Source organism: Schistocerca piceifrons, chromosome 4, assembly GCF_021461385.2.
Source record: "Schistocerca piceifrons isolate TAMUIC-IGC-003096 chromosome 4, iqSchPice1.1, whole genome shotgun sequence".
NCBI classification, from domain to species: Eukaryota; Metazoa; Arthropoda; class Insecta; order Orthoptera; family Acrididae; genus Schistocerca; species Schistocerca piceifrons.
In genome coordinates, this window is record NC_060141.1 from 711,447,777 (window position 1) to 711,472,470 (window position 24,694).

The 24,694-nt window shown below is 46.7% G+C and overlaps 1 protein-coding gene across 1 annotated transcript in view; it reads right to left on the reverse strand.

The window, feature by feature from the left end:
• Window positions 1-1,394: 1,394 nt before the first annotated feature.
• LOC124795959 (odorant receptor Or2-like) overlaps window positions 1,395-24,694 on the reverse strand; it is a 37,380-nt gene continuing 14,080 nt past the window's right edge. The window contains exons 3-5 of the mRNA XM_047260039.1: window positions 17,893-17,994; window positions 5,622-5,777; window positions 1,395-1,845 (exon numbers count right to left, since the gene is read on the reverse strand). Coding sequence (XP_047115995.1) covers window positions 1,792-1,845; window positions 5,622-5,777; window positions 17,893-17,994 — 312 coding nt within the window. The 3' untranslated portion in view covers window positions 1,395-1,791. The remainder of the gene's footprint in view (window positions 1,846-5,621; window positions 5,778-17,892; window positions 17,995-24,694) is intronic.

The window sequence follows — 24,694 nt, forward strand, 5'->3', positions numbered from 1 at the left end:
AATTCTCCACCACATGACCGACAGACAAGAAACTACAGGAACTACCGACATGACGACAGACGATATAATCATAACGACAGACCTGAATTTCATCAGAACTGGCGGGATTTAAACAGGGCTGGGCCCTCTATGTAAGTAGGCTGTTTATGTTTTCTTATTGGCAACGTTACATAGCGCTCTGTGTGAGAATCACTGGCTGTGCTGTGTGCAGTCTGTGGCTGGTTTGCATTGTTGTCTGCCATTGTAGTGTTGGGCAGCGGCAGCTGGATGTGAACAGCGCGTAGCGTTGCGCAGTTGGAGGTGAGCCGCCAGCAGTGGTGGATGTGGAGAGAGAAATGGCGGAGTTTTGATATTTGTAAAAATGGATGTTATGAATTCCTATATATATTGTGACTTTTGATGATATTAAGGTAAATACATTGTTTGTTCTCTATTAATATCTTTCATTTGCTAACTATCTCTGTCAGTAGTTAGTGCCTTCCATAGTTTGAATCTTTGATTTAGCTGGCAGTAGTGGCGCCTGCTGTATTGCAGTAATTCGAGTAACCAAGATTTTTGTGAGGTAAGCGATTTGTAAAACGCATATGTTACTGTTAGTCAGGGCCATTCTTTCGTAGGGATTTTTTAAAAGTCAGATTGCGTTGCGCTAAAAATATTGGGTGTCAGTTTAAGCACAGTCTTGAATAATTGTTCAAAGGGGACGTTTCAAGATCACATAACTAATGAAGAGGTATTGAAAAGAACTGGGGAGGAGTTTGTGGCACAACTTGACAAGAAGAAGGGACCAGTTAGTAGGACATGTTCTGAGGCATCAAGGGATCACAAATTTAGCATTGGAGGGCAGCGTGGAGGGTAAAAATCGTAGAGGGACACCAAGAGATGAATACACTAAGCAGATTCAGAACGATGTAGGTTGCAGTAAGTACTGGGAGATGAAGAAGCTTGCACAGGATAGAGTAGCATGGAGAGCTGCATCAGACCAGCCTCAGGACTGAAGACCACAGCAACAACAACAACATATGACACGCAATGCCTCCACAGGATAAATCTTGAAGAACGAGATGACTTTCCAAGTATTGTACTTCTTACGCTTAATGACTGTGCAACTGAATCTGGAAAAAACTGTTCTGTTGTCGACTGTAAAAACATTTTAGTGCACTATAAAATGTAATGTCGTGGTATATTTTTACTTACCTGAAACTTGGCTGAATTTTACTTACAGACAACTCTTGGTACTCTTGCTTAGTATAGAAATTATGTAGTAATAAGGAAAAGTCTCAATTCGAAAAACATATTTTTGATTTTTAGTATTATTTATTTGCGGTAGAATATAATGTGTTAACAAAGACACTGGATAGTTATAGACTTACTCTTATCGTAGCAATTAATACTAATGTACGTAACACGACTGCATTACAAGCCTCATAAACAAATTAACACTAGCCCGAAGGAAACTTGATTTTTAGAATAGTACAACTGATGTTACAATGTTGATTTATGCGACAGTGTTGTTTACAGCGTGAAAGGACACTTTGGTGCATGGATCTCGAATAGTTACAAGTACGTTAAAAAGTGAAGGTAGGACAAAACAAAAATATGTTTCATGATTTTGTATAAGGCTGTGACACAGTTGTGATGATTGCAGGTGTTGGCAGCCATGCATGAGTTCCCGAGTCTTTTCTAAGCTCGGCCGAATAATGTAACGACCCCAACTGGCTTTGTCGTACTTCCCAAAACCTTTAAGACGCTCTCCACTGTCCTGTGCAGGAGCGCCGTATTCCTTCTTTCCCATCAGTTGTCCAAATTTTGAAGAAGTGTGTAGTAAGAGTACGTCGCCTGAATCAACTGAAAACAGTAACGTGATATGAGATTCAAACATTAGTTGCTCGTAGGGTTTGTCATTAGCATAAGCAATCTTTAATATGCTTAGGCATTACCATAGTCTCATGTACAGAGTGGCCGAATCTGATGTTACTTACATATAGTGCAGACTTGCTGCGCCCGTGATACAGCATGAGTTCAGACCCTCGATCGATATAATAATTTCGGCTAACCGTACGGAATACCATAAAACAAAGAAAACGGAAGATATAGAGAACATTGTACGTACACTCGATGATCCTTATTAACGTTTAAAAACTCTGAAGCGACGCAGATGAAGCTGAGATAATTAATTTAATACACTGATGGCCATTAAAACTGCTACACCAAGAAGAAATGCAGATGATAAACGGGAATTCATTGGACAAATATATCATACTAGAACTGACATGTGATTACATTTTTACGCAATTTGGGTTCATAGATCCTGAGAAACCAGTACCCAGAACAACCACCTTTGGCCGTAATAACAGCCTTGATACGACTGGGCATTGAGTCAAACAGAGCTTGGATGGCGCGTACAGGTACAGTTGCCCATGCAGCTTCAACACGATACCACAGTTCATCAAGAGTAGTGACTGGCGTATTGTGACGAGCCAGTTGCTCGGTCACCATTGACCAGACATTTTCAGTTGGTGAGAGATCTGGAGAATGTGCTGGCCAGGGTAGCAGTCGAACATTTTCTGTATCCAGAAAGGCCCGTGCAGAACCTGCAACATACGGTCGTGCATTATCCTGCTGAAATGTAGGGTTTCGCAGGGATCGAATGAAGGGTAGAGCCACGGGTCGTGACACATTTGAAATGTAACGTCCACTGTTCAAAGTGCCGTCAATACGAACAAGAGGTGACCGAGACATGTAACAAATGGCACCCCATACCATCACGCTGGGTGATACGCCAGTATGGCGATGACGAATACACGCTTCCAACGTGCGTTCACCGCGATGTCGCCAGACACGGATGCGACCATCATGATGCTGTAAACAAAACCTGGGTTCATCCGAAAAAATGGCGTTTCGTCATTCGTGCACCCATTCGTACACCATCGCAGGCGCTCCTGTCTGTGGTGCAGCGTCAAGGGTAACCGCAGCCATGGTCTCCGAGCTGATAGTACATGCTGTTGCAAACGTCGCCGAACTGATCGTGCAGATGGTTGTTGTCTTGCAAACGTCCCCATCTGTTGACTTAGGGATCGAGACGTGGCTGCACCATCCGATACAGCCATGCGGATGAGATGCCTGTCATCTCGACTGTTAGTGATACGAGGCCGTTGAGATCCAGCACGGCGTTCCGTATTTCCCTCCTGAACTCACTGATTCCATATTCTGCTAACAGTCATTGGATCTCGACCAACACGAGCAGCAGTGTCGCGATACTATAAACCGGAATTGCGATAGGCTACAATCCGACCTTTATCGAAGTCGGAAACTTGTTGGTACGTATTTCTCCTCCTCACACGAGGCATCACAACAACGTTTCACCAGGCAACGCCGGTCAACTGCTGTTCGTGTGTGAGAAATCGGTTGGAAACTTTCCTCATGTCAGCACGTTGTAGGTGTCGCCACCGGCGCCAACCTTGTGTGAATGCTCTGAAAAGCTTATCATTTGCATATCACAGCATCTTCTCCCTGTCGGTTAATTTTCGTGTCTGTAGCACGTCATCTTCGTGGTGTAGCAATTTTAATGGTCAGTAGTGTATAAGACGTATGGGGTCGCAAATGTCGGGAAATACCCCAAAAGTGTATGAGAAATTTTGAGCATGTGAAATCATGACATAATTGCCTCGCTACAGATGCGGCGGTTGAGTCCGTTGGTATGTCGCACCTGAGCTTCGTAAGCCAGTTCAACTGTTCAGGTCGACGTGGCTATGAGTCCACTTGGTCGACTTAGCGCATGGAACACATGGCAGAGTACTGCGTCAAGCTTGCAGTATTTTCTTCATTGTGTTAAACACTTATGTGTTTACATAGAGGTAAAATTTACTGTATTATTTATTGTTGGTTTATTGTAAAGTACAGTACAATACTACAAAAACCTACCGTACTGCGCCGCAAGTGAGTGAGTATAAGCTTCTGGATTGCGTCGTTACCGATAAATTACCTACACTACTGGCCATTAAAATTGCTACACAACGAAGATGACGTGCTACAGACGCGAAATTTAACAGACGGGAAGAAGATGCTGTGATATACAAATGATTAGCTTTTCAGAGCATTCATACAAGTTTGGCGCCGGTGGCGACACGTAGAACGTGCTGACATGAGTAAAGTTTCCAACGGATTTCTCATAACACAAACAGCAGTTGACAGGCGTTGCATGGTGAAACGTTGTTGTGATGCCTCATGTAAGGAGGAGAAATGCGTACCATCACGTTTACGACTTTGATAAAGGTCGGGTTGTAGACTATCGCGATTGCGGTTTATCGTATCGCGACATTGCTGCTCGAGATCCAATGACTGAGCAGAATATGGAATTGGTGGGTTCAGGAGGGTAATACGGAACGCCGTGCTGGATACCAACGTTCTCGTTATCACTAGCAGTCGAGATGACAGGCATCTCATCTGCATGGCTGTAACGGATCTTGCAGCCACGTCTCGATCGCTGAGTCAACAGATGGGGACGTTTGCAAGACAACAACCATCTGCACGAACAGTTCAAAGACGTTTGCAGCAACATGGACTATCAGCTCGGAGACCGTGGCTGTGGTTACCCTTGACGCTGCAGCACAGACAGGAGCGCCTGCGATGGCGTACTCAACGACGAACCTGGGTGCACGAATGGCAGAACGTCATTTTTCCGGATGAATCTAGGTTCTGTTACAGCATCATGATGGTCGCATCCGTGTTTGGCGACATCGCGGTGAATGCACATTGGAAGCGTGTATTCGTCATCACCATACTGGCGTATCACCCAGCGTGATGGTATGGGTTGCCATTGGTTACACGTCTCGGTCACTTCTTGTTCGCTCGCATTGACGGCACTTTGAACAGTGGACGTTACATTTCAGATATGTTACGACCCGTGGCTCTACCCTTCATGCGATCCCTGCGAAACCCTACATTTCAGCAAGATAATGCACGACCGCATATTGCAGGTCCTGTAGGGCCTTTCTGGATACAGAAAATGTTCGAGTGCTGCCCTGGCCAGCACATTCTCCAGATCTCTCGCCAACTGAAAACGTCTGGTCAATGGTGGCCGAGCAACTGGCTCGTCACAATACGCCAGCCACTACTCTTGATGAACTGTGGTACCGTGTTGAAACTGTATGGGTAGCTGTACCTGTACACACCATCCAAGCTCTGTTTGACTCAATGCCGAGGCGTATCAAGGCCGTTATTACGGCCGGAGGTGGTTGTTCTGGATACTGATTTCTCAGGATCTATGGACCCAAATTGCGTGAAAATGTAATCACATGTCAGTTCTAGTATGATATATTTGTCCAATGAATACCCGTTTATCATCTGCATTTCTTCTTGGTGTAGCAATCTTAATGGCCAGTAGTGTACGTTTTCTGATGTCTGTAAACGAAAAAAGAAGCGATGAAAGTAAAGAAACATAAAATAGAGAGACACTTCATGGTCTGCTGATGGTCTGCAAAGACTGAAACAGGTTCCCATCAATAAATATTTAGCAATTAAGGCCGACTACTCTATTAAACTGTATTGTAAAACCGCTTTCCTGAAACCACGTTGTCGGAAATCATATACCCCTCCGTGGTTGACTGCTGTCAGAGACTTACCGAGAGAAAGGCGGCCCTCTTGACGGCGTAGAGCTTGCCAGCCGTCAGCGCCAGAGGCTTCTGGGCGCGGCTGATCACCAGCTGCAGCGCGCGCTTCAGCTTGCTGCAGCTGTCGCACCAGGCACAGTCGTATGCCGCCATCGCTACCGCCTCACTCTGTCAACACAACAATACAGCACAACATGGTCCCAGCACGCCACGCACTGGAGCTGTATTATCAGTACCTATTTTCCAAAACGCCGCGCGTGGAAACGGGATTTTCCGGTGTTCATACCTCGGGTTCTACTCCTGAAGAAAAGATTGGACATGTATTTTGGATAGCTCCTGAGCTAGGGACCATTTGTATAACCAACAGAAAGATCGTCTTGTGTCAATATCCTACAGCACAGAGTCAAGATATGAATATTACACACTTCCTCCTTCTTAGGCAAATGGAGGAAATCGGTTGGTGCTTTTTGCATTTGATGTGGCCTACGTTGCGTTTGATGGGACTTATGGAGGCACCATTAATTCATGTGCGGTTCTTCGGAAAACTCCAACAAAACGGTTTTTTAGTGTATTTTCGCCGTCACCAACGGACCAAAACACAGGCAAGGAGTCCAAGACAGCTATGCACAGCAAATGGCTAAAGAGATGGGGCCCATCCACGCTCGCACCAACATGGTGACCAAACCAAAAGTTCTACTGTCACCTCCGTGAAAATGTTAGTTATCTAGTAAATGGATCACAGGATGCTGGGATGTGATGTTATCCGTGCGTCTGGGTAAGACTACGCATTAACACGGTCCATCAGGTGATAGATAGTGAACGAAACGCGAGTGAGGGTAGCGATTTGGAGAGCAGAGGGAAAAAAGTGCCAAGGCTCGTGCCGTGGGAAAAAACCTCTGCGACAGTGGGATGGGTAGTAAGAGCAGTAGTGGCTTACTACCTGCGATAGTTCATGCAAGGTTGGATTCGTTAGTATGGGTATCATGCATCATTACCGTGGGAAGCGATGGCGATGTATCCCAGTTGCTGCAGCCGCTACGTTCCTGGAACAATCAAGATCGTTATACAGTAGTGGGAGATCGACCATAGATCATCTCACTGTGTGGGGGATGTGTGGAGCTTGTTTGCATGCGGTGTACGGTACGGCTTCCCTGCGTGGTGCCACTTTTTCTGCAGTGTATTCCAGCTGGATATCTAGTAATGGTGTCTGATTAACAGGGGCTCACCTGTACCGTTGTGTTTGCGTGTGCTATGCCATAGATGTTAGGTCCTTACAAGTATGTATGTTGGTCTTTATGTTTCCATCTATGGTTGTGGTCGTAGTTCCCCAGATTCAGAATAAACGGGTTCTGCGAATGTCTGGAGTTTCTGTACAGTCTTGAGGTGAGTTTGTGGATTACCTCCTTGAGAGTCTCAAGTCGGTATTCCCGGTGAAGGTCCGCGATGCGTGGCTGAAATTTTTATGATACATTCCTAAGATCTCGAACATCCTTGACAATAGGGGATGTCAAATGTGTACAGGATGGGCGTATGGGCAGGCGGTGGGCGTTATGGAATGATTAGGATTATTTTTAGACAAAGGCCATTTATTGGCGAAAGCATGTTGAAAGGGGCTACATAGGCCTAGGGAGGTGAGGGTGAGCCAGAGCTTGGAGTTTGGCGAAACGTTCGCGAAGCTACCGAAAGTGGTTGTCTGCCAAAACTAAGTCCACAGTGCCGCAGCACCGGGAGAAGCGGGAGATGTTCAATGCTACAGGACGCGCATCCGATTCGCGGGTGAGCAAGAATACAAGAGAGCGGGCCCGGCGACGGGCGGCCGGGTATATCCGACGCACCACGCGGCTTCCCCCGCCCTGATTGGTCAGGACTGAGCAAACCGTGCGGGCGGCATGGAACATTCCAGAGCGTTGCCTGCTAAGCGACGCCTGTGGCGGCGTTACCTCGTAAGCACATGAGAGAGGCGCGTAATCAAGGTGCCCTTCATCGGTGCAGACTTCCTGTTGCTAAACCGTGAGACGAAAGAATTTACAGGCAGCTAACATTGCCGGCTGTGGCTTGGCCGCAATGGAAAAATGAAGTTACCGTTTGAAAGCTCATATAATAAAGTAAAAGCTCCTACTGTCTGGCTCGTCCTTTACAAATGAAACACCTTTCAGCTGTTTAGTTTCCAAACTTATTTTATTTGGCTACTAGTTTCAGCGTTTTACAACGCCTTCTTCAGGCCCCTGACCGACATGCAGGAAGATTCTGCCTCGGTTCTGATCAAAACCGGGGCCAGCAACGCTGGTATCGGTAGATTTTTGCTATTGCGATGTCTTCAACCATCATCTGTCATCATCTGAGCCGGCAGATGATGGTTGAAGTGATCGCTACAGCAAAAATCTACTGATACCAGCGTTGCTGGCTCATGGTTTGATCAGAACCGAGGTAAAATGATCCCACTCGTCGGTCAGGGGCCTCGAAATGGCTAGCCAAATAAAATAAGTTTGGAAACAAGACGGCTGAAAGGTATTTAATTTGACATCCTGTATCGAACAGCGAATACCGCAACCATCTCTAAAAAGATGGACATGCAGATCTCTGACAATGTTCTTATCTTTATCCGTTTCCGAGGTATAGAGGTTCAATGGTACCCTAATTGTACACGTAAAATACGCACGTAAAATCCGGTGTGAGTCGGAAATGTAGTTTATTAAGTGACGTAGCACGGAGAAATATGTTGTCAAGCGGTTCGGAAAACTCCAACAAAACGGTGTTTAGTATATTTTCGCCGTCACCAACGGACCAAAACACAGGCAAGGATTCCAAGACAGCTATGCACAGCAAATGGCTGAAATTTTTATAATATATTCCTAACATCTAGAACATCCTTGACGATAAGGGATGTCAAATGAAACACCTTTCCATCTGGGAACCCCATATCGTAGTACTGGGCTACATGTAGTTTTTTTTTCACCTAAAAGCCTGTGTCATGTGTAAAATTAGTGGCCCCGGCGGAGGTTCGAGTCCTCCCTCGGGCTTGGGCGTGTGTGATTGTCCTTAGGATAATGTAGGTTAAGTAGTGTGCACGCTTAGGGACTGATGACCTTAGCAGTTGAGTCCCATAATACAGGGTGATTCAAAAAGAATACCACAACTTTAGGAATTTAAAACTCTGCAACGACAAAAGGCAGAGCTAAGCACTATCTGTCGGCGAATTAAGGGAGCTATAAAGTTTCATTTAGTTGTACATTTGTTCGCTTGAGGCGCTGTTGACTAGGCGTCAGCGTCAGTTGATGCTAAGATGGCGACCGGTCAACAGAAAGCTTTCTGTGTTATTGAGTACGGCAGAAGTGAATCGACGACAGTTGTTCTGCGTGCATTTCGAACGAAGTATGGTGTTAAACCTCCTGATAGGTGGTGTATTAAATGTTGGTATAAACAGTTTACAGAGAATGGGTGTTTGTGAAATGGGAAAAGTTCTGGACGGCCGAGAACGAGTGATGAAAATGTAGCATGCATCCAGCAAGCATTTGTTCGCAGCCCAGGAAAATCGACTCGCAGAGCTAGCAGAGAGCTGCAAATTCCACAATTTCAGCAGGATGGAGCGCCACCACATTGGCACTTATCTGTCCGTAACTACCTGAACGTCAACTACCCGCGGTGATGGATCGGCCGCCAGGCAGCCTGTGACAGAGCACTTCATCACTGGCCTCCAAGAAGCCTTGATCTTACCCCCTGCGATTTTTTCTTATGGGGGTGTGTTAAGGATATGGTGTTTCGGCCACCTCTCCCAGCCACCATTGATGATTTGAAACGAGAAATAACAGCAGCTATCCAAACTGTTACGCCTGATATGCTACAGAGAGTGTGGAACGAGTTGGAGTATCGGGTTGATATTGCTCGTGTGTCTGGAGGGGGCCATATTGAACATCTCTGAACTTGTTTTTGAGTGAAAAAAAACCTTTTTAAATACTCTTTGTAATGATATACACTCCTGGAAATTGAAATAAGAACACCGTGAATTCATTGTCCCAGGAAGGGGAAACTTTATTGACACATTCCTGGGGTCAGATACATCACATGATCACACTGACAGAACCACAGGCACATAGACACAGGCAACAGAGCATGCACAATGTCGGCACTAGTACAGTGTATATCCACCTTTCGCAGCAATGCAGGCTGCTATTCTCCCATGGAGACGATCGTAGAGATGCTGGATGTAGTCCTGTGGAACGGCTTGCCATGCCATTTCCACCTGGCGCCTCAGTTGGACCAGCGTTCGTGCTGGACGTGCAGACCGCGTGACACGACGCTTCATCCAGTCCCAAACATGCTCAATGGGGGACAGATCCGGAGATCTTGCTGGCCAGGGTAGTTGACTTACACCTTCTAGAGCACGTTGGGTGGCACGGGATACATGCGGACGTGCGTTGTCCTGTTGGAACAGCAAGTTCCCTTGCCGGTCTAGGAATGGTAGAACGATGGGTTCGATGACGGTTTGGATGTACCGTGCACTATTCAGTGTCCCCTCGACGATCACCAGTGGTGTACGGCCAGTGTAGGAGATCGCTCCCCACACCATGATGCCGGGTGTTGGCCCTGTGTGCCTCGGTCGTATGCAGTCCTGATTGTGGCGCTCACCTGCACGGCGCCAAACACGCATACGACCATCATTGGCACCAAGGCAGAAGCGACTCTCATCGCTGAAGACGACACGTCTCCATTCGTCCCTCCATTCACGCCTGTCGCGACACTACTGGAGGCGGGCTGCACGATGTTGGGGCGTGAGCGGAAGACGGCCTAACGGTGTGCGGGACCGTAGCCCAGCTTCATGGAGACGGTTGCGAATGGTCCTCGCCGATACCCCAGGAGCAACAGTGTCCCTAATTTGCTGGGAAGTGGCGGTGCGGTCCCCTACGGCACTGCGTAGGATCCTACGTTCTTGGCGTGCATCCGTGCGTCGCTGCGGTCCGGTCCCAGGTCGACGGGCACGTGCACCTTCCGCCGACCACTGGCGACAACATCGATGTACTGTGGAGACCTCACGCCCCACGTGTTGAGCAATTCGGCGGTACGTCCACCCGGCCTCCCGCATGCCCACTATACGCCCTCGCTCAAAGTCCGTCAACTGCACATACGGTTCACGTCCACGCTGTCGCGGCATGCTACCAGTGTTAAAGACTGCGATGGAGCTCCGTATGCCACGGCAAACTGGCTGACACTGACGGCGGCGGTGCACAAATGCTGCGCAGCTAGCGCCATTCGACGGCCAATACCGCGGTTCCTGGTGTGTCCGCTGTGCCGTGCGTGTGATCATTGCTTGTACAGCCCTCTCGCAGTGTCCGGAGCAAGTATGGTGGGTCTGACACACCGGTGTCAATGTGTTCTTTTTTCCATTTCCAGGAGTGTATAACAGAAGGTTATATTATGTTTCTTTCATTAAATACACATTTTTAAAGTTATGGTATTCTTTTTGAATCACCCTGTATTTCACACACATTTGAACATTAGTTTTGTGTTGTTTCAATTTTCATCCAAACATATTAGCGCTTTTTTATACTGAGGGAGAAGACCAGAGCGGCAGTGGCAAAGAGACGGACAGTAGTAAGTACTGGAACATAGTAGACAGTGGCTGTGTTATAAAAAGAGCATAGGAGACAATGGCCTCGTGAGAGAAAGACAGGGATAAAGGCAGTGGAACATAGTTGACAGCGACAGAACAGTGCTAGGAAAAGAGTGGAAGAGACAGCACCAGAGGGAGAGGAATAAAGAGAAGAAGAAAAAAAATGGTTCAAATGGCTCTAAGCACTGTGGGACTTGACATCTGAGGTCAACAGTCCCGTAGATTTGGAACTACTTAAACCTAACTAACCTAAGCACATCACACAGATCCATGCCCGAGGCAGGATTCGAACCTGCGGCCGTAGCAGCAGCGGGGTTCCGGACTGAAGCGCCTAGAACCGCTCGGCCACAACGGCCGGCCAATAAAGTGAAAAAAAGGTGGAAATGGCTGAGAGCTAGTGATAATGAGAGACAGAGTGTCCGACAATGACAACGAGGGTGAGAGATAGTGACCGTGAGAAGGGCAGCAGCAGTGGGAAGGAAGGAATGAGATATTAACAGGAAGAGAGGGCAAGAGGGAGACCGTGTCAGTGAGAGAAGACTGTAGTAGTAGGACAGAACGAAGAGGACTGTGGGTGTGACATAGGAGGCAACGGTAGAGAGACATAAAGACATAATAATATTCACTTGGGTTGAATGAGCGATTGAGCAAGCGGATGTGAATGGGTATGGGCAACTTACAGCGGTGGACTAGTAGGTGTGAGTGGGTTACGGTTAGGGGAGCCTAAGAGAATTTGAGGTGCACTTCATGTTAAAAAAGCAAGAATGTGTTCGGGAGCCAAAATTTTTGAATAATTTTTTATAGATGCTGAGGAAGGTAGAATGAGGCAGCTAGTACCACACTTTTCAGTCTGAGTCTTTTAAGCGAAAAGGAACATATTCGCATTTTTTGTGCTCCAGTAAGAACATTTTTGCACTAGTCTGCTATAATGCTCAACAGTAGGTCCCTGTATGAGAAGAATCATAACTAACATGACCAGAGATCTGTTCACAAAAACGAGTAGTTAAACTCAGGGCCGGCCAGAAATTCTGCACGCGTGCGGTGCTCCTGCACATGTTCAACTTCCGGGTCACAGCGTGCACGCCGCAGCCGTCAGCGTTCATGTAGTGCATGTTTCTACGAAAAGATGTCGCTTTATTCACTTGCTGGGATACTCTGTACCGTCGCATTGTAGTGCTCTTTCCACAGCTTGCAAGCCAACCATGGGAAGGTATTTCGCGTATTAAACATTTAAAATACTGTCACAATCTACTCACTGAGACATCTACTTTTATGTTAACAGTTTAACCCAGTAAGACAAGTGATACAGTTAACAACCGTGGGTTTTTATTGAGGCAGCTTGACTGACGGCACATAAATACGCGTAATGTTTTTGTTCTAGTATTTAAGAAAGAGAGCACTTTCCTGTAACTAATTCTCGGTGCCCTCAGTTACACACACATAATTTCTGTCTCACAGACCTCTGAACAAAATGATAACCGCAGACCTCTCGATGATAGCCTGTTATTTCAATACCATTATTGCTATATCTTTCATCAGTTCCGTCTGAAATCTGCATAATAACCGACAATTAGATGAATGTTATGTTTTATCTTCAGCTGAGCATAGCCCTTCACACATTTAAAAAAAAACCCTAAATGTAAGTATACATTGGAACAATCGGTTTAATGACCAATTTTCCTGATAATAATGTAACATGGCGCAGAATGAGGCAATAATGCACAGTTAGAAAACAATAAATTTTAATTATGAAAGGAATAAACCCAAACACATTTTTCACTGGTCATGAGAAATGATATAGCTAATATCGGGCACAAAAGCAAGGCTCATTGACAAACGCAAGCAGTTGCGAACATTTTCATCACTTATGCTTGATCGAAACCTTGATTTATTCATTTTCATCACCGAGAAGAATCTTTCACAAACATATGTCGACCCGAACATGGACATAACTCTCGCGGCTTCTCGGTGCAGGCGTGGAAATTCTTGTTGTGAAAAATTTTCGCAGAATTCTTTTGTACTTCGCACTGCAAAGAACTTCTCCTTCAGTCTTGTATTTCACTGTAGGTCATCAGTTCCATCTGTAAATCATTCGGAGCATCTTCAACTGACGACGAGAACGGTCGAGCAAAGAGGCGAATCACAGGAGACCAACTCGTAACATCTGCAAATCTTGCTCGAAATTGTTTCTTAATTTTTACAAGTATTGATACGTATTCTTGAAATCTAGAACTTTCATGGACCAGTCCAAGAGTCGGGAAATGTGCAGTGTTTTCTGTCAATAGCTGGCTCTCCCAAAGCGCAAGCTTCCTTTCAAAGGCATTTACTTTTTCCACCATGTCAGAAATTAAATTATTTTCACCTTGCAAACGGACGTTCAGGCTGTTCATGTGAGACGTAATGTCCACGAGAAATGCAAGGTCTGATACCCAACAAGGGTGTTCCAACACTTTTTCTCTTCTCATGTAAGAATGTTACTATGACCAAACGTAAACCAAAAAATATTTTCAGCATTTTACCTCGACTGAGCTAGCGTACTTCAGTATAGTAAGGTATGTCGCTGTACTCCGCTCCTAATTCCTCAAAGACCCCCCGAAACTGGCGATGCGTAAGCCCATGTGTCTTCAGATAGTTTACAGTACGCACAACAATTTACATGACGTTTGCTAAAGTTACTGATTTTGCACAAAGCGCCTCTCGATGCAGAATTCAGTGAATTCCACGCAACGTCTCGTCTGTGCGCCCTAGCTTTTTGCGCATCCATGCTGCGAGTCCTCTCTGAAGGCCTTGCACTGATGGTGCTCCATCTGTGGTCACTGAGACTAACCGATTCCAGTCCATACCGACACCATCAATCGCTTGCTCGACAGCTAGGAGTAAGTCCGCACCTGTAGTAGTCCCTTTCAAAGGTACTAAGTCCAAAACGTCTTCTGTTACACAAAGTGCGTTGTCGACACCTCGTATGTATATCACAACCTGGGCTGTATCTGTAAGATCTGTTGCTTCATCGAGCGCAACAGAGAAAGCAGCAAAGTATTTAGCCTTATTTATTAGCTGCCTGTGCACATCGCCGGCCATGGCACTGATACGTCTTGTCACTGTTTGTTGGATAGACTGATTTCTTGATATCTGCTAACGTTCGTCGGACACACAAGTTCAGCAGCATCAGTCACACACCCTTTCCCAAACTCACCTACGGAAAAGGGTTTCCCAGATTGTGCAATTCTTAATGCGATTTTAAAACTTGCTCGCAGTGAAGATTTAGTGTGGGTGTCATTCTGGAAAATTAAAAACAGTACATTGTACAGCGTACAGTGAAATAGACATAAATGTAACACAAGAAACTAAGAGTTCAAGAAGCATCAGTTACTTTGACGTACAGTAAAATCGAGTTGATGTGTCTCATCTATTTTCTTAAGGACATTTAATTTTGCTTGCCGTTCTTCACTGTTGAGTACACTACACTCGTCTTAGTGATATGTATTGTAGTGTCTTTTAATTGAAAACTTACGCTGTCCGCCTATTATTCGGCGGCACAGCAAACACTGTGAGTTTTCGCCAACGGCTACAAAAAAGAATTGCAGTTCCCAGTCATTTTTAAACGAATGAGAACATAGACCTCCAGTCCTTTGCTTTTTACAGTACCTGCCATTTCTCAGTACTTCTCTGTTGAGGTTACGGTCACCAGGGGTAAACGAGACTGGGTATGTTGCGCTCCTGATTGTACCACATAAATAGGGAAGTGGAGCCGCCACCGTTCATTTAGGACACATGTCTAATAACAGATGTCGCTGTCGCACACGTGCGCACGTGTGCAGCACTTCCGCACGTCTGCACACTGTGCAGCGTTTCGCCGGCCCTGAGTTAAATTCATTTGTGCATTAGAACTATCCATTTGCTAGAAAACTTAACAATAAGGTATGTCTAATGTATTTTCAATAGTACATTTAATTATCCAATACACACTTCGAAGCACAGCTTCATCAACGCTTCAGCTGGTTATCAAATGCACTCCATTGTGATGTCAGCACGCCAGAAGCGCGTGTCTGCGAATTTCAGCAAAGTCTATATATTCCTAGTACCATCGAGATATTTCAAGCGTGCATGTATAATTCTATCGTCATTGCCGTAACGAGAGTTATGTATCTTCTTCATTTCCTCGAAGGATTCGGCGGTCACAGCGATACGCTGCACAAGAAGGTAAGGTTCCTCTTGTACACTACCGCTACGAAACATTTAATTATGAATCGTACACAGTGAGGAATTCTTATCAACTTACAGCATCAACTGTCACAAAATCGTGCCCAGGTTTATATGTCTCCCATGAATGGTCTTTCGTCTTAACTTTCCATGATCACTCGTGACCGATGTTACCTATATACCCTCCACGCTAATAGAGTGGATGGCTTCTAATAAAGTTTTACCCATTTTTTCCGAGAGGATGCTTCATACTGGTTCAATAGGGGGGTGGGGGGGGGGGGTGGAAGAGAGATCTGGTGAGATTCAGCTAAATTACAACAGTGGCACCTAGAGGGCATACAAGAAAGACTGGGATTGCAGGGAGGCACTAGAGCTGCTGACAAGTGTGAGCGAAAGAATTCATTTGCGTCTTACAAACTCCAGTCGCTGGATACCAATCGGGAAGCGCCAGCCACATATGACTGTGGTGCACTAGTATATCCGGGACATTCAGTGCAAGAACAAACTTGTTAATATGGAGGACAACGTCCCTTATAATGATGATCTTGGACAATAAACGACGATTACCGAGAAATGGGCCACACCTGGTCAAACAGAGGATGTTGTATCCTACGAGAAGCCGTAGTACTTGCTATGAAAACGTGCACAGTTTACTGCTCCAATCCACGATGTGGGAGGCGAAGAAGTACCAAGGGAAACTGGAGAAACTGAAGAATACAATCACTTTGAGTGGACCGGAACGAGTGCAGGTAAAACAGCTCCAGTGACATGGTCGATGACGAGTGACAGGAACATGAGCGGCTATACCGGCAGGCCAACACATCTCCTCAGAGTCGACTGTTACGAGAAAAGGAGAACAAAGACGACTTACGTGGGAGCACATCAACGACGGAACGCGGACCGCAAAGGTTATGGAAATTGAGAACATCCACAATCCATTTAGTGGGGTATACCAAGAATTATGAGTATCTGAATCCAGAAATGAACACTGCCAGAGGAATACCTACACACTACGCGTAACTGACAAATCTGTAACACGTAAACTGTCTTTATCATGTTCACTGAATGTGGCATGCTTCTTTATGTCAATGGTTAGCAATAAGCCGATGTTATAATTGTTTAGACAGATGAAGGAAGCTGTCAGGTTTTGATGGACTTTCCGAGGCCACAAAGTGCCACACAACAGTAATTTTGGTATTAGAGATCCCGTATAAGAGTATAACGTACTTATTTTTTCCTTTATTTCTTCTTAAGGTTTTGTTTTTGAGCCTATGTAACGAAATAACGTTTTAACAGTAAATATAATCAGCACGCCAGACTTGGTTACTCCGTCATAATTACGAAACATTTTTGTCGTCTAGAAGGCAGCCCCAACGTAAATAAAACCGTAAATACAAATCAAAAAATTGGCCCGGTGCGAATAGTACTCGCTCACTGACCTTTCCGTACAAACTTAATTACGTATTACTTCCAGGAATCGAGATTCTCGACAATTTTTGCCTGTTATCGACATTAATACTGGCAAGATCCCAAGGATTCCAAGACTTTAAAGAATGTTGTAATTCTAAGTCTACAATCGGATAACAAATGACAAAATAATGTTTTTCCGTGTGATATTACAAATTATGTCCGCACCCGGTAGCTGCGTGGTCAGCGCGACAGAACGTCAATCCTAAGGGCCCGGGTTCGATTCCCGGCTGGGTCGGAGATTTTCTCCGCTCAGGGACTGGGTGTTGTCCTAATCATCATCATTTGATCCCCATCGACGCGCAAGTCGCCGAAGTGGCGTCAAATCAAAAGACTTGTACCAGGCAGGCAGTCTACCCGACGCTAGGTCCTCGTCACACTCCATTATTTATTTTAACGAAATTTTATGATTTTTTCCTTTACTTCAATTGTGAGACCTTCACTTCTTTTCAAATTTCACGATACTACGTCAAGGAAACGTACCCTATAGGTTTTAATGAGTGAATTTGTAAGTAGATTGCCGTATCTTTTGACTGCATTGACTCAAAAGCTTCTCTTTTTAATCTTGAGAATTGGAAAACAGTACGTTGCTTGATATTTTATTTTAATGTATAAACTTATTTCGGGTTTATTGCCTTCGCCAGTACATGTCCTGAAGTCTTAGATGGGCGTATGTCAACTTTGAGTAAGCCATTATTGCTGTCTGTAGTTGCTGGTTGTAATATTATTTGCAGCAACGCAGCATACTGTTTTCCAATTACCAGCACAATGTCCTACTGAAACATAACATGTGCTGCAGATCTCACAATAAAGAAACGTCACTTTTTTACAGAGACAAGGGAGCGGAGATCTTAATATGTGATCCTATAAGAGTTCCGTTTTTACGGATTGAGATACGGAAACGGTAAAATAATAGTTTTGTAAAAAATCTGATCGGTGCATGAACTACAGTTTCCAAGAATCGTGTCAATTAATGAATACGCACACACAGACGCCAGCAGCGCTCACCTGGTCCAGAATGTGCTGAGCTCCTGAGCAATACAGGAACAGCTGCGTCAGCAGTAGGGGAAGCGAACCCCAACACTTCAGCGCGGAATTGCTGTCTGGGCTCTGCAGGGAAATAAAATGGTGTTAGTAATACAAGAGGCCAACAGCGCTAAAGAAAACCAATGGACGGGGATACAGAGCATGTACAAAATAACCATAAAAATAGACTAACATGGTGTATAGCCGCCTGTGGAATTCTATACAGCCTGCGTTTTCTCTGAGGTTCTATGCATACAAACCTTCAATAGAAGTTGATAGCATTCTATTTGATACGAGGACCTCCCAAAGAACCTTTCAGTTTCTTCAGAGATTCTGAAAGGGCTGTGGCGGTCTCAATTACGAGCGCTTGCTGAAAACTAATGCCTCCGAATTTTTTACGTGAAAACTCTTAAAGCTTTCGAAACAAAACATGTCGTCCTGTCTACATAATTACAGCCCTTTGCTGCTACAGGGCTCCCAATTCTTGCGTGAAACAAGGTGGTGTGTAACGTAACTACGTCGGTGAATGAGAAACAGCGTATTGTGATAGTTTCGAAATCGAAGAGTTCATCTACACATAAAGCTTATTTTCCTTCAGTTTGACAATGCCAAACTACACATGAGTGCTGCGGCCCCTGCAACAATCAAAAATGGTTCAAATGCCTCAAACCATTATGGGACTTAACATCTGAGGTGGTCAGTCCCCTGGACTTAGAACTACTTAAACCTAACTAGCCTAAGGACATCACACACATCCATGCCCGAGGCAGGATTCGAACCTGCGACCGTAGCAGCAGCGCGGTTCCGGACTGAAGCGCCTAGAAACGCACGGCCACAGCGGCCGGCTGCAACAATCCGAAGCCTTGGGTTCACTGTCATTAATCATTCTCCGTACAGCCCGACTTTGTCCCACCCGATTTTCATCTGTTTCCAAAACTTAAAGAACGCCTTCAAGGACTTACTCTTGATAGTGATGAAGTTTTGCAAGCAGCAGTAAGGTTGTGGCTCCGTTAACAAAGTCAATTCTATAGTATCAACAAACTGGTTCGTCCCTGTGGTGACTATGTCGAGAAATACACACATCAAAAGAAGTTTTTCATCACCCCGGTCCCAGATACATGTTAACTGTGGATATTGTATCACAGACACAGTCCCTTGGACTGTTCAGAGATGTCACTAAACCTGCCCGAAGATGTAAATAACGATGCGTGAGCAGCGTCTGTTATGCGGAGGGAGTCCGATCAGTTTGACTCATTCCACCAAGAAGGAGGAACACGACACGTGTTGTCTGTAGGTGAACCATGCCTAGACTGTCGACACCGTAGGAAGGGATGTGTCCAGTAGTCTGCCGGCCGAAGTGGCCGTGCGGTTAAAGGCGCTGCAGTCTGGAACCGCAGGACCGCTACGGTCGCAGGTTCGAATCCTGCCTCTGGCATGGACGTTTGTGATGTCCTTAGGTTAGTTAGGTTTAACTAGTTCTAAGTTCTAGGGGACTAATGACCTCGGCAGTTGAGTCCCATAGTGCTCAGAGCCATTTGAACCATTTTTGTCCAGTAGTCTCGGAGTGGACCAAAGCGATGTTGTTTGGACATGGAGGAGATACGGACAGACAGGAACTGTTGATGACATGCCTCGCTCAGGCCGCCCAAGGGTTAATACTGTAGTGGATGACCGCTACCTATGGATTACGGTTCGGAGGAACCCTGACAGTAACGCCACCATGTTTTCGTGCAGCCTCAGGACGTCATGTTAATGACTGAAACTTTGCACAATAGTCTGCGTGATGCACAACTTCACTCCCGACGTCCATGGCGAGGTCCATCTTTGCAACCACGACACCATGCGGCGTGGCACAGATGGGCCAACAACATGCCGGATGGACCGCTCTGGATTGGCCTCACATTCTCTTTACCGATGAGTGTCGCATATGCCTTCAACAGGACAATCGTCAGAGCCGTGTTTGGAAGCAACCCGGTCAGGCTGAACGACTTAGACACACTGTCCAGCGAGTGCAACAAGGTGGAGGTTCCCTGCTGTTTTGGGGTGGCATTATGTGGGAGCGACGTACGCCGCTGGTGGTCATGGAAGGTGCGGTAACGGCTGTACGATACGTGAATGTCGTCCTCCGACAGATACTGCAACCACATCGGCAGCATATTGGTGAGGTATTCGTCCTCATGGACGACAATTCCCATCGTGCACATCTTGTGAACGACTTCCTTCAGGATAACGACATCGCTCTACTAGAGTGGCCAGCATGTTCTCTAGACATGAATCCTATCGAACATGCTTGGGATTGATTGAAAAGGGCTGTTTATGGACGACGTGTCCGCCCCCGGTAGCTGAGTGGTCAGCGCGACAGAATGTCAACCCTAAGGGCCCGGGTTCGATTCCCGGCTGGGTTGGAGGTTTTCTCCGCTCAGGGACTGGGTGTCGTGTTGCCCTAATCATCATCATTTCATCCCCATCGACGCGCAAGTCGCCGAAGTGGCGTCAAATCGAAAGACTTACACCCGGCGAACGATCTACCCGACGGGAGGCCCTAGTCACACGACATTTATTTATTATGGGTGACGTGACCCACCAACCACTCTGAGGGGTCTCCGCCGACAATCTGGACCAACAGTGCCTTAATGAACTTGTGGATAGTTGCCACGACGAACACAGTCATGCATCAATATAAGAGGATGTGCTACTGGGTATTAGAAGTACCGGTGTGTACGGCAATCTGGACCACCACCTCGAAGGTCTCGCTGTATGGTGGTGCAACATGCAATGTGTGATTTTCATGAGCAACAGAAAGGGCAGCGGAGTGTGCGCTGATATGAAACTTCCTGGCAGATTAAAACTGTGTGCCCGACCGAGACTCGAACTCGGGACCTTTGTCTTTCGCGGGCAAGTGCTCTACCATCTGAGCTACCGAAGCACGACTCACGCTCGGTCTCACAGCTTTATTTCTGTCAGTATCTCGTCTCCTACCTTCCACACTTTACAGAAGCTCTCCTGCGAACCTTGCAGAACTAGCACTCCTGAAAGAAAGGATATTGCGGAGACATGGCTTAGCCACAGCATGGGGGATGTTTCCATACTGAGATTTTCACTCTGCAGCGGAGTTTGCGCTGATATGAAACTTCCTGGCAGATTAAAACTGTGTACCCGACCGAGACTCGAACTCGGGACCTTTGCCTTTCGCGGGCAAGTGCTGGCAGAAGTAAAGCTGTGAGTACCGGGCGTGAGTCCGTAGCTCAGATGGTAGAGCAGTTGCCCGCGAAAGGCAAAGGTCCCGAGTTCGAGTCTCGGTCGGGCACACAGTTTTAATCTGCCAGGAAGTTTCATGGCAGAAATAATGTTTATGTTGACCTCTATTCCAATTTTCTGTACAGGTTCCGGAACTCTCGGGACCGAGATGATGCAAAACTTTTTTTGGTGTGTTTAGATATGTAGAAATGAAGAATAAAGATATGTAATATTGTATGCTAACAAGGGACCTAGAAACGACGAGAAGGCTCCGTCCCCGCCGCAGCCGCAGTGGTCCACAACCCCACGACGACTACCGCAGTCCACTTCACCCCTCCGCCGCCCCACGCCGAACCCAGGGTTATTGTGCGGTTCGGCCAACTGTCGAACCCCCCCCCCCCCCCCCGGGAACGTCTCACGCTAGACGAGTGTAACCCCTATGTTTGCGTGGTAGAGTAATGGTGGTGTACGCGTACGTGGAGAACTTGTTTGTTTGCGAGCAATCGTCGACATAGTGTAGCGGAGGCGCAATAAGGGGAACCAGTCCGCATTCGCCGAGGCAGATGGAAAACCGACTAAAAACCATCCACAGACTGGCCGGACCTCGACACAAGTCCGCTGGGCGGATTCGTGCCGGGGACCAGGCGCTCCTTCCCGCTCCGGAAAGCCGTGCGTGAGACCGCTCGGCTAACCGGGCGTGCTATGTAATGTTAATAACGTTTGTTTTATTTATAAACCATTAAAAGTTTTCACATAAAAAATTTTAAGGCATTAGTTTTCAGCACGCCATCGTATTTTACCAGTCCAGACTATAACATTTAGATTAATAACATTCAATGTCGGCGAAAGTGGTGGCAATCGAAGAAGTATTATTTTATCTTCATGCCCATCACATCAGCCGTCGGGGTATTAAACAGGGGAGGCTAGTGTGTGTCGCCAGTACACACCCGAAATTGGCCAGAAAACTCTGCGCCGACGTTTTGGAGGTAGCAAGTTACAGACATCCGCCAGTTGCCCGAAATTTTTTGGAACTAGGCTATTTTAGTCTAAAGTTGGTTGCGTACGTCGTAATTTGAGTCTGTATTTAATTTCTTTCCCTCTTATCTTTCAACTTTAAAGTTATCCACAAGTAATTAGTTTTCATTCAGTTGTGTACATCAAATCAAGCAGAAGATAATTTAGAATAGCTCAGTTCCATAAAAAAAAAATTATCCTGTTTTACCAGGTAACGTGGTGGCCGCGCGGTTTGAGGAGCCTTGTCACAGTTCGCCCCGTCGGAGGTTCGAGTCCTCCCTGGGCCATTGGCGTGTGTGTGCTATCCTTAGCGTAAGTTAGTGTAAGTTAGATTAAGTAGTATGTAAGCCTAGGGCTCGATGACCTCAGAAGTTTGGTCGCATAGGGATTTACCACCACCACCTTCATTCAAGAAGACGTAACACTTTCGTCGCAGTGGCTGCTTTTCTGACATTACAAGTGGTCAATGCTTCTGGATTATTAAGGATATACACTCCTGGAAATGGAAAAAAGAACACATTGACACCGGTGTGTCAGACCCACCATACTTGCTCCGGGCACTGCGAGAGGGCTGTACAAGCAATGATCACACGCACGGCACAGCGGACACACCAGGAACCGCGGTGTTGGCCGTCGAATGGCGCTAGATGCGCAGCATTTGTGCACCGCCGCCGTCAGTGTCAGCCAGTTTGCCGTGGCATACGGAGCTCCATCGCAGTCTTTAACACTGGTAGCATGCCGCGACAGCGTGGACGTGAACCGTATGTGCAGTTGACGGACTTTGAGCGAGGGCGTATAGTGGGCATGCGGGAGGCCGGGTGGACGTACCGCCGAATTGCTCAACACGTGGGGCGTGAGGTCTCCACAGTACATCGATGTTGTCGCCAGTGGTCGGCGGAAGGTGCACGTGCCCGTCGACCTGGGACCGGACCGCAGCGACGCACGGATGCACGCCAAGACCGTAGGATCCTACGCAGTGCCGTAGGGGACCGCACCGCCACTTCCCAGCAAATTAGGGACACTGTTGCTCCTGGGGTATCGGCGAGGACCATTCGCAACCGTCTCCATGAAGCTGGGCTACGGTCCCGCACACCGTTAGGCCGTCTTCCGCTCACGCCCCAACATCGTGTAGCCCGCCTCCAGTGGTGTCGCGACAGGCGTGAATGGAGGGACGAATGGAGACGTGTCGTCTTCAGCGATGAGAGTCGCTTCTGCCTTGGTGCCAATGATGGTCGTATGCGTGTTTGGCGCCGTGCAGGTGAGCGCCACAATCAGGACTGCATACGACCGAGGCACACAGGGCCAACACCCGGCATCATGGTGTGGGGAGCGATCTCCTACACTGGCCGTACACCACTGGTGATCGTCGAGGGGACACTGAATAGTGCACGGTACATCCAAACCGTCATCGAACCCATCGTTCTACCATTCCTAGACCGGCAAGGGAACTTGCTGTTCCAACAGGACAATGCACGTCCGCATGTATCCCGTGCCACCCAACGTGCTCTAGAAGGTGTAAGTCAACTACCCTGGCCAGCAAGATCTCCGGATCTGTCCCCCATTGAGCATGTTTGCGACTGGATGAAGCGTCGTCTCACGCGGTCTGCACGTCCAGCACGAACGCTGGTCCAACTGAGGCGCCAGGTGGAAATGGCATGGCAAGCCGTTCCACAGGACTACATCCAGCATCTCTACGATCGCCTCCATGGGAGAATAGCAGCCTGCATTGCTGCGAAAGGTGGATATACACTGTACTAGTGCCGACATTGTGCATGCTCTGTTGCCTGTGCCTATGTGCCTGTGGTTCTGTCAGTGTGATCATGTGATGTATCTGACCCCAGGAATGTGTCAATAAAGTTTCCCCTTCCTGGGACAATGAATTCACGGTGTTCTTATTTCAATTTCCAGGAGTGTATTTCAACTAGTAACAAGTACTTGCAGTAGTACTTCAAGACTCGACACTAGGCCCTTACTTGAATAGAGCTTACATGGCAGATCTTCCGTTGTCATCTCGTGTCAACAAATACAAATAACCTAAAGACAACGCTCTCATCTGCAGGCACAGACGACAGATGTGATAAGAAGACTAGGATGACTGCAGAGATTTCGAAACATGGGAAACAGATTCGTGCATTAAGCTCAATGCCGCCATAAGTCAAGCGACTGTCCTAACGAAACGATGACCACGAGCAACAGGTGACATAATTCTATTCGGTGCACCAGTACAATGGATTCCGACTGCAAAATATCTTTTTGTTGCGCTTGATCACCAATTGCCGTGGAAAGACCATGCAGACTAGAAGCAGACTGGAAGCAATCATCTGCCATCTTGGCTTCCCTATATCCAATCGTTAACGAAACATCTACACTCTTTGAATAATGTGGGCTCCTAATCCTCAGCGTCTGTAAGATCAGTTATGAACTACACTTGTCCCTCGTGGGAACCCGCAATCAAGACACATACACTATATTATCAAAAGTATCCGGACACCCCCAAAAATATACGTTTTTCATATTAGGTGCATTTTGCTGC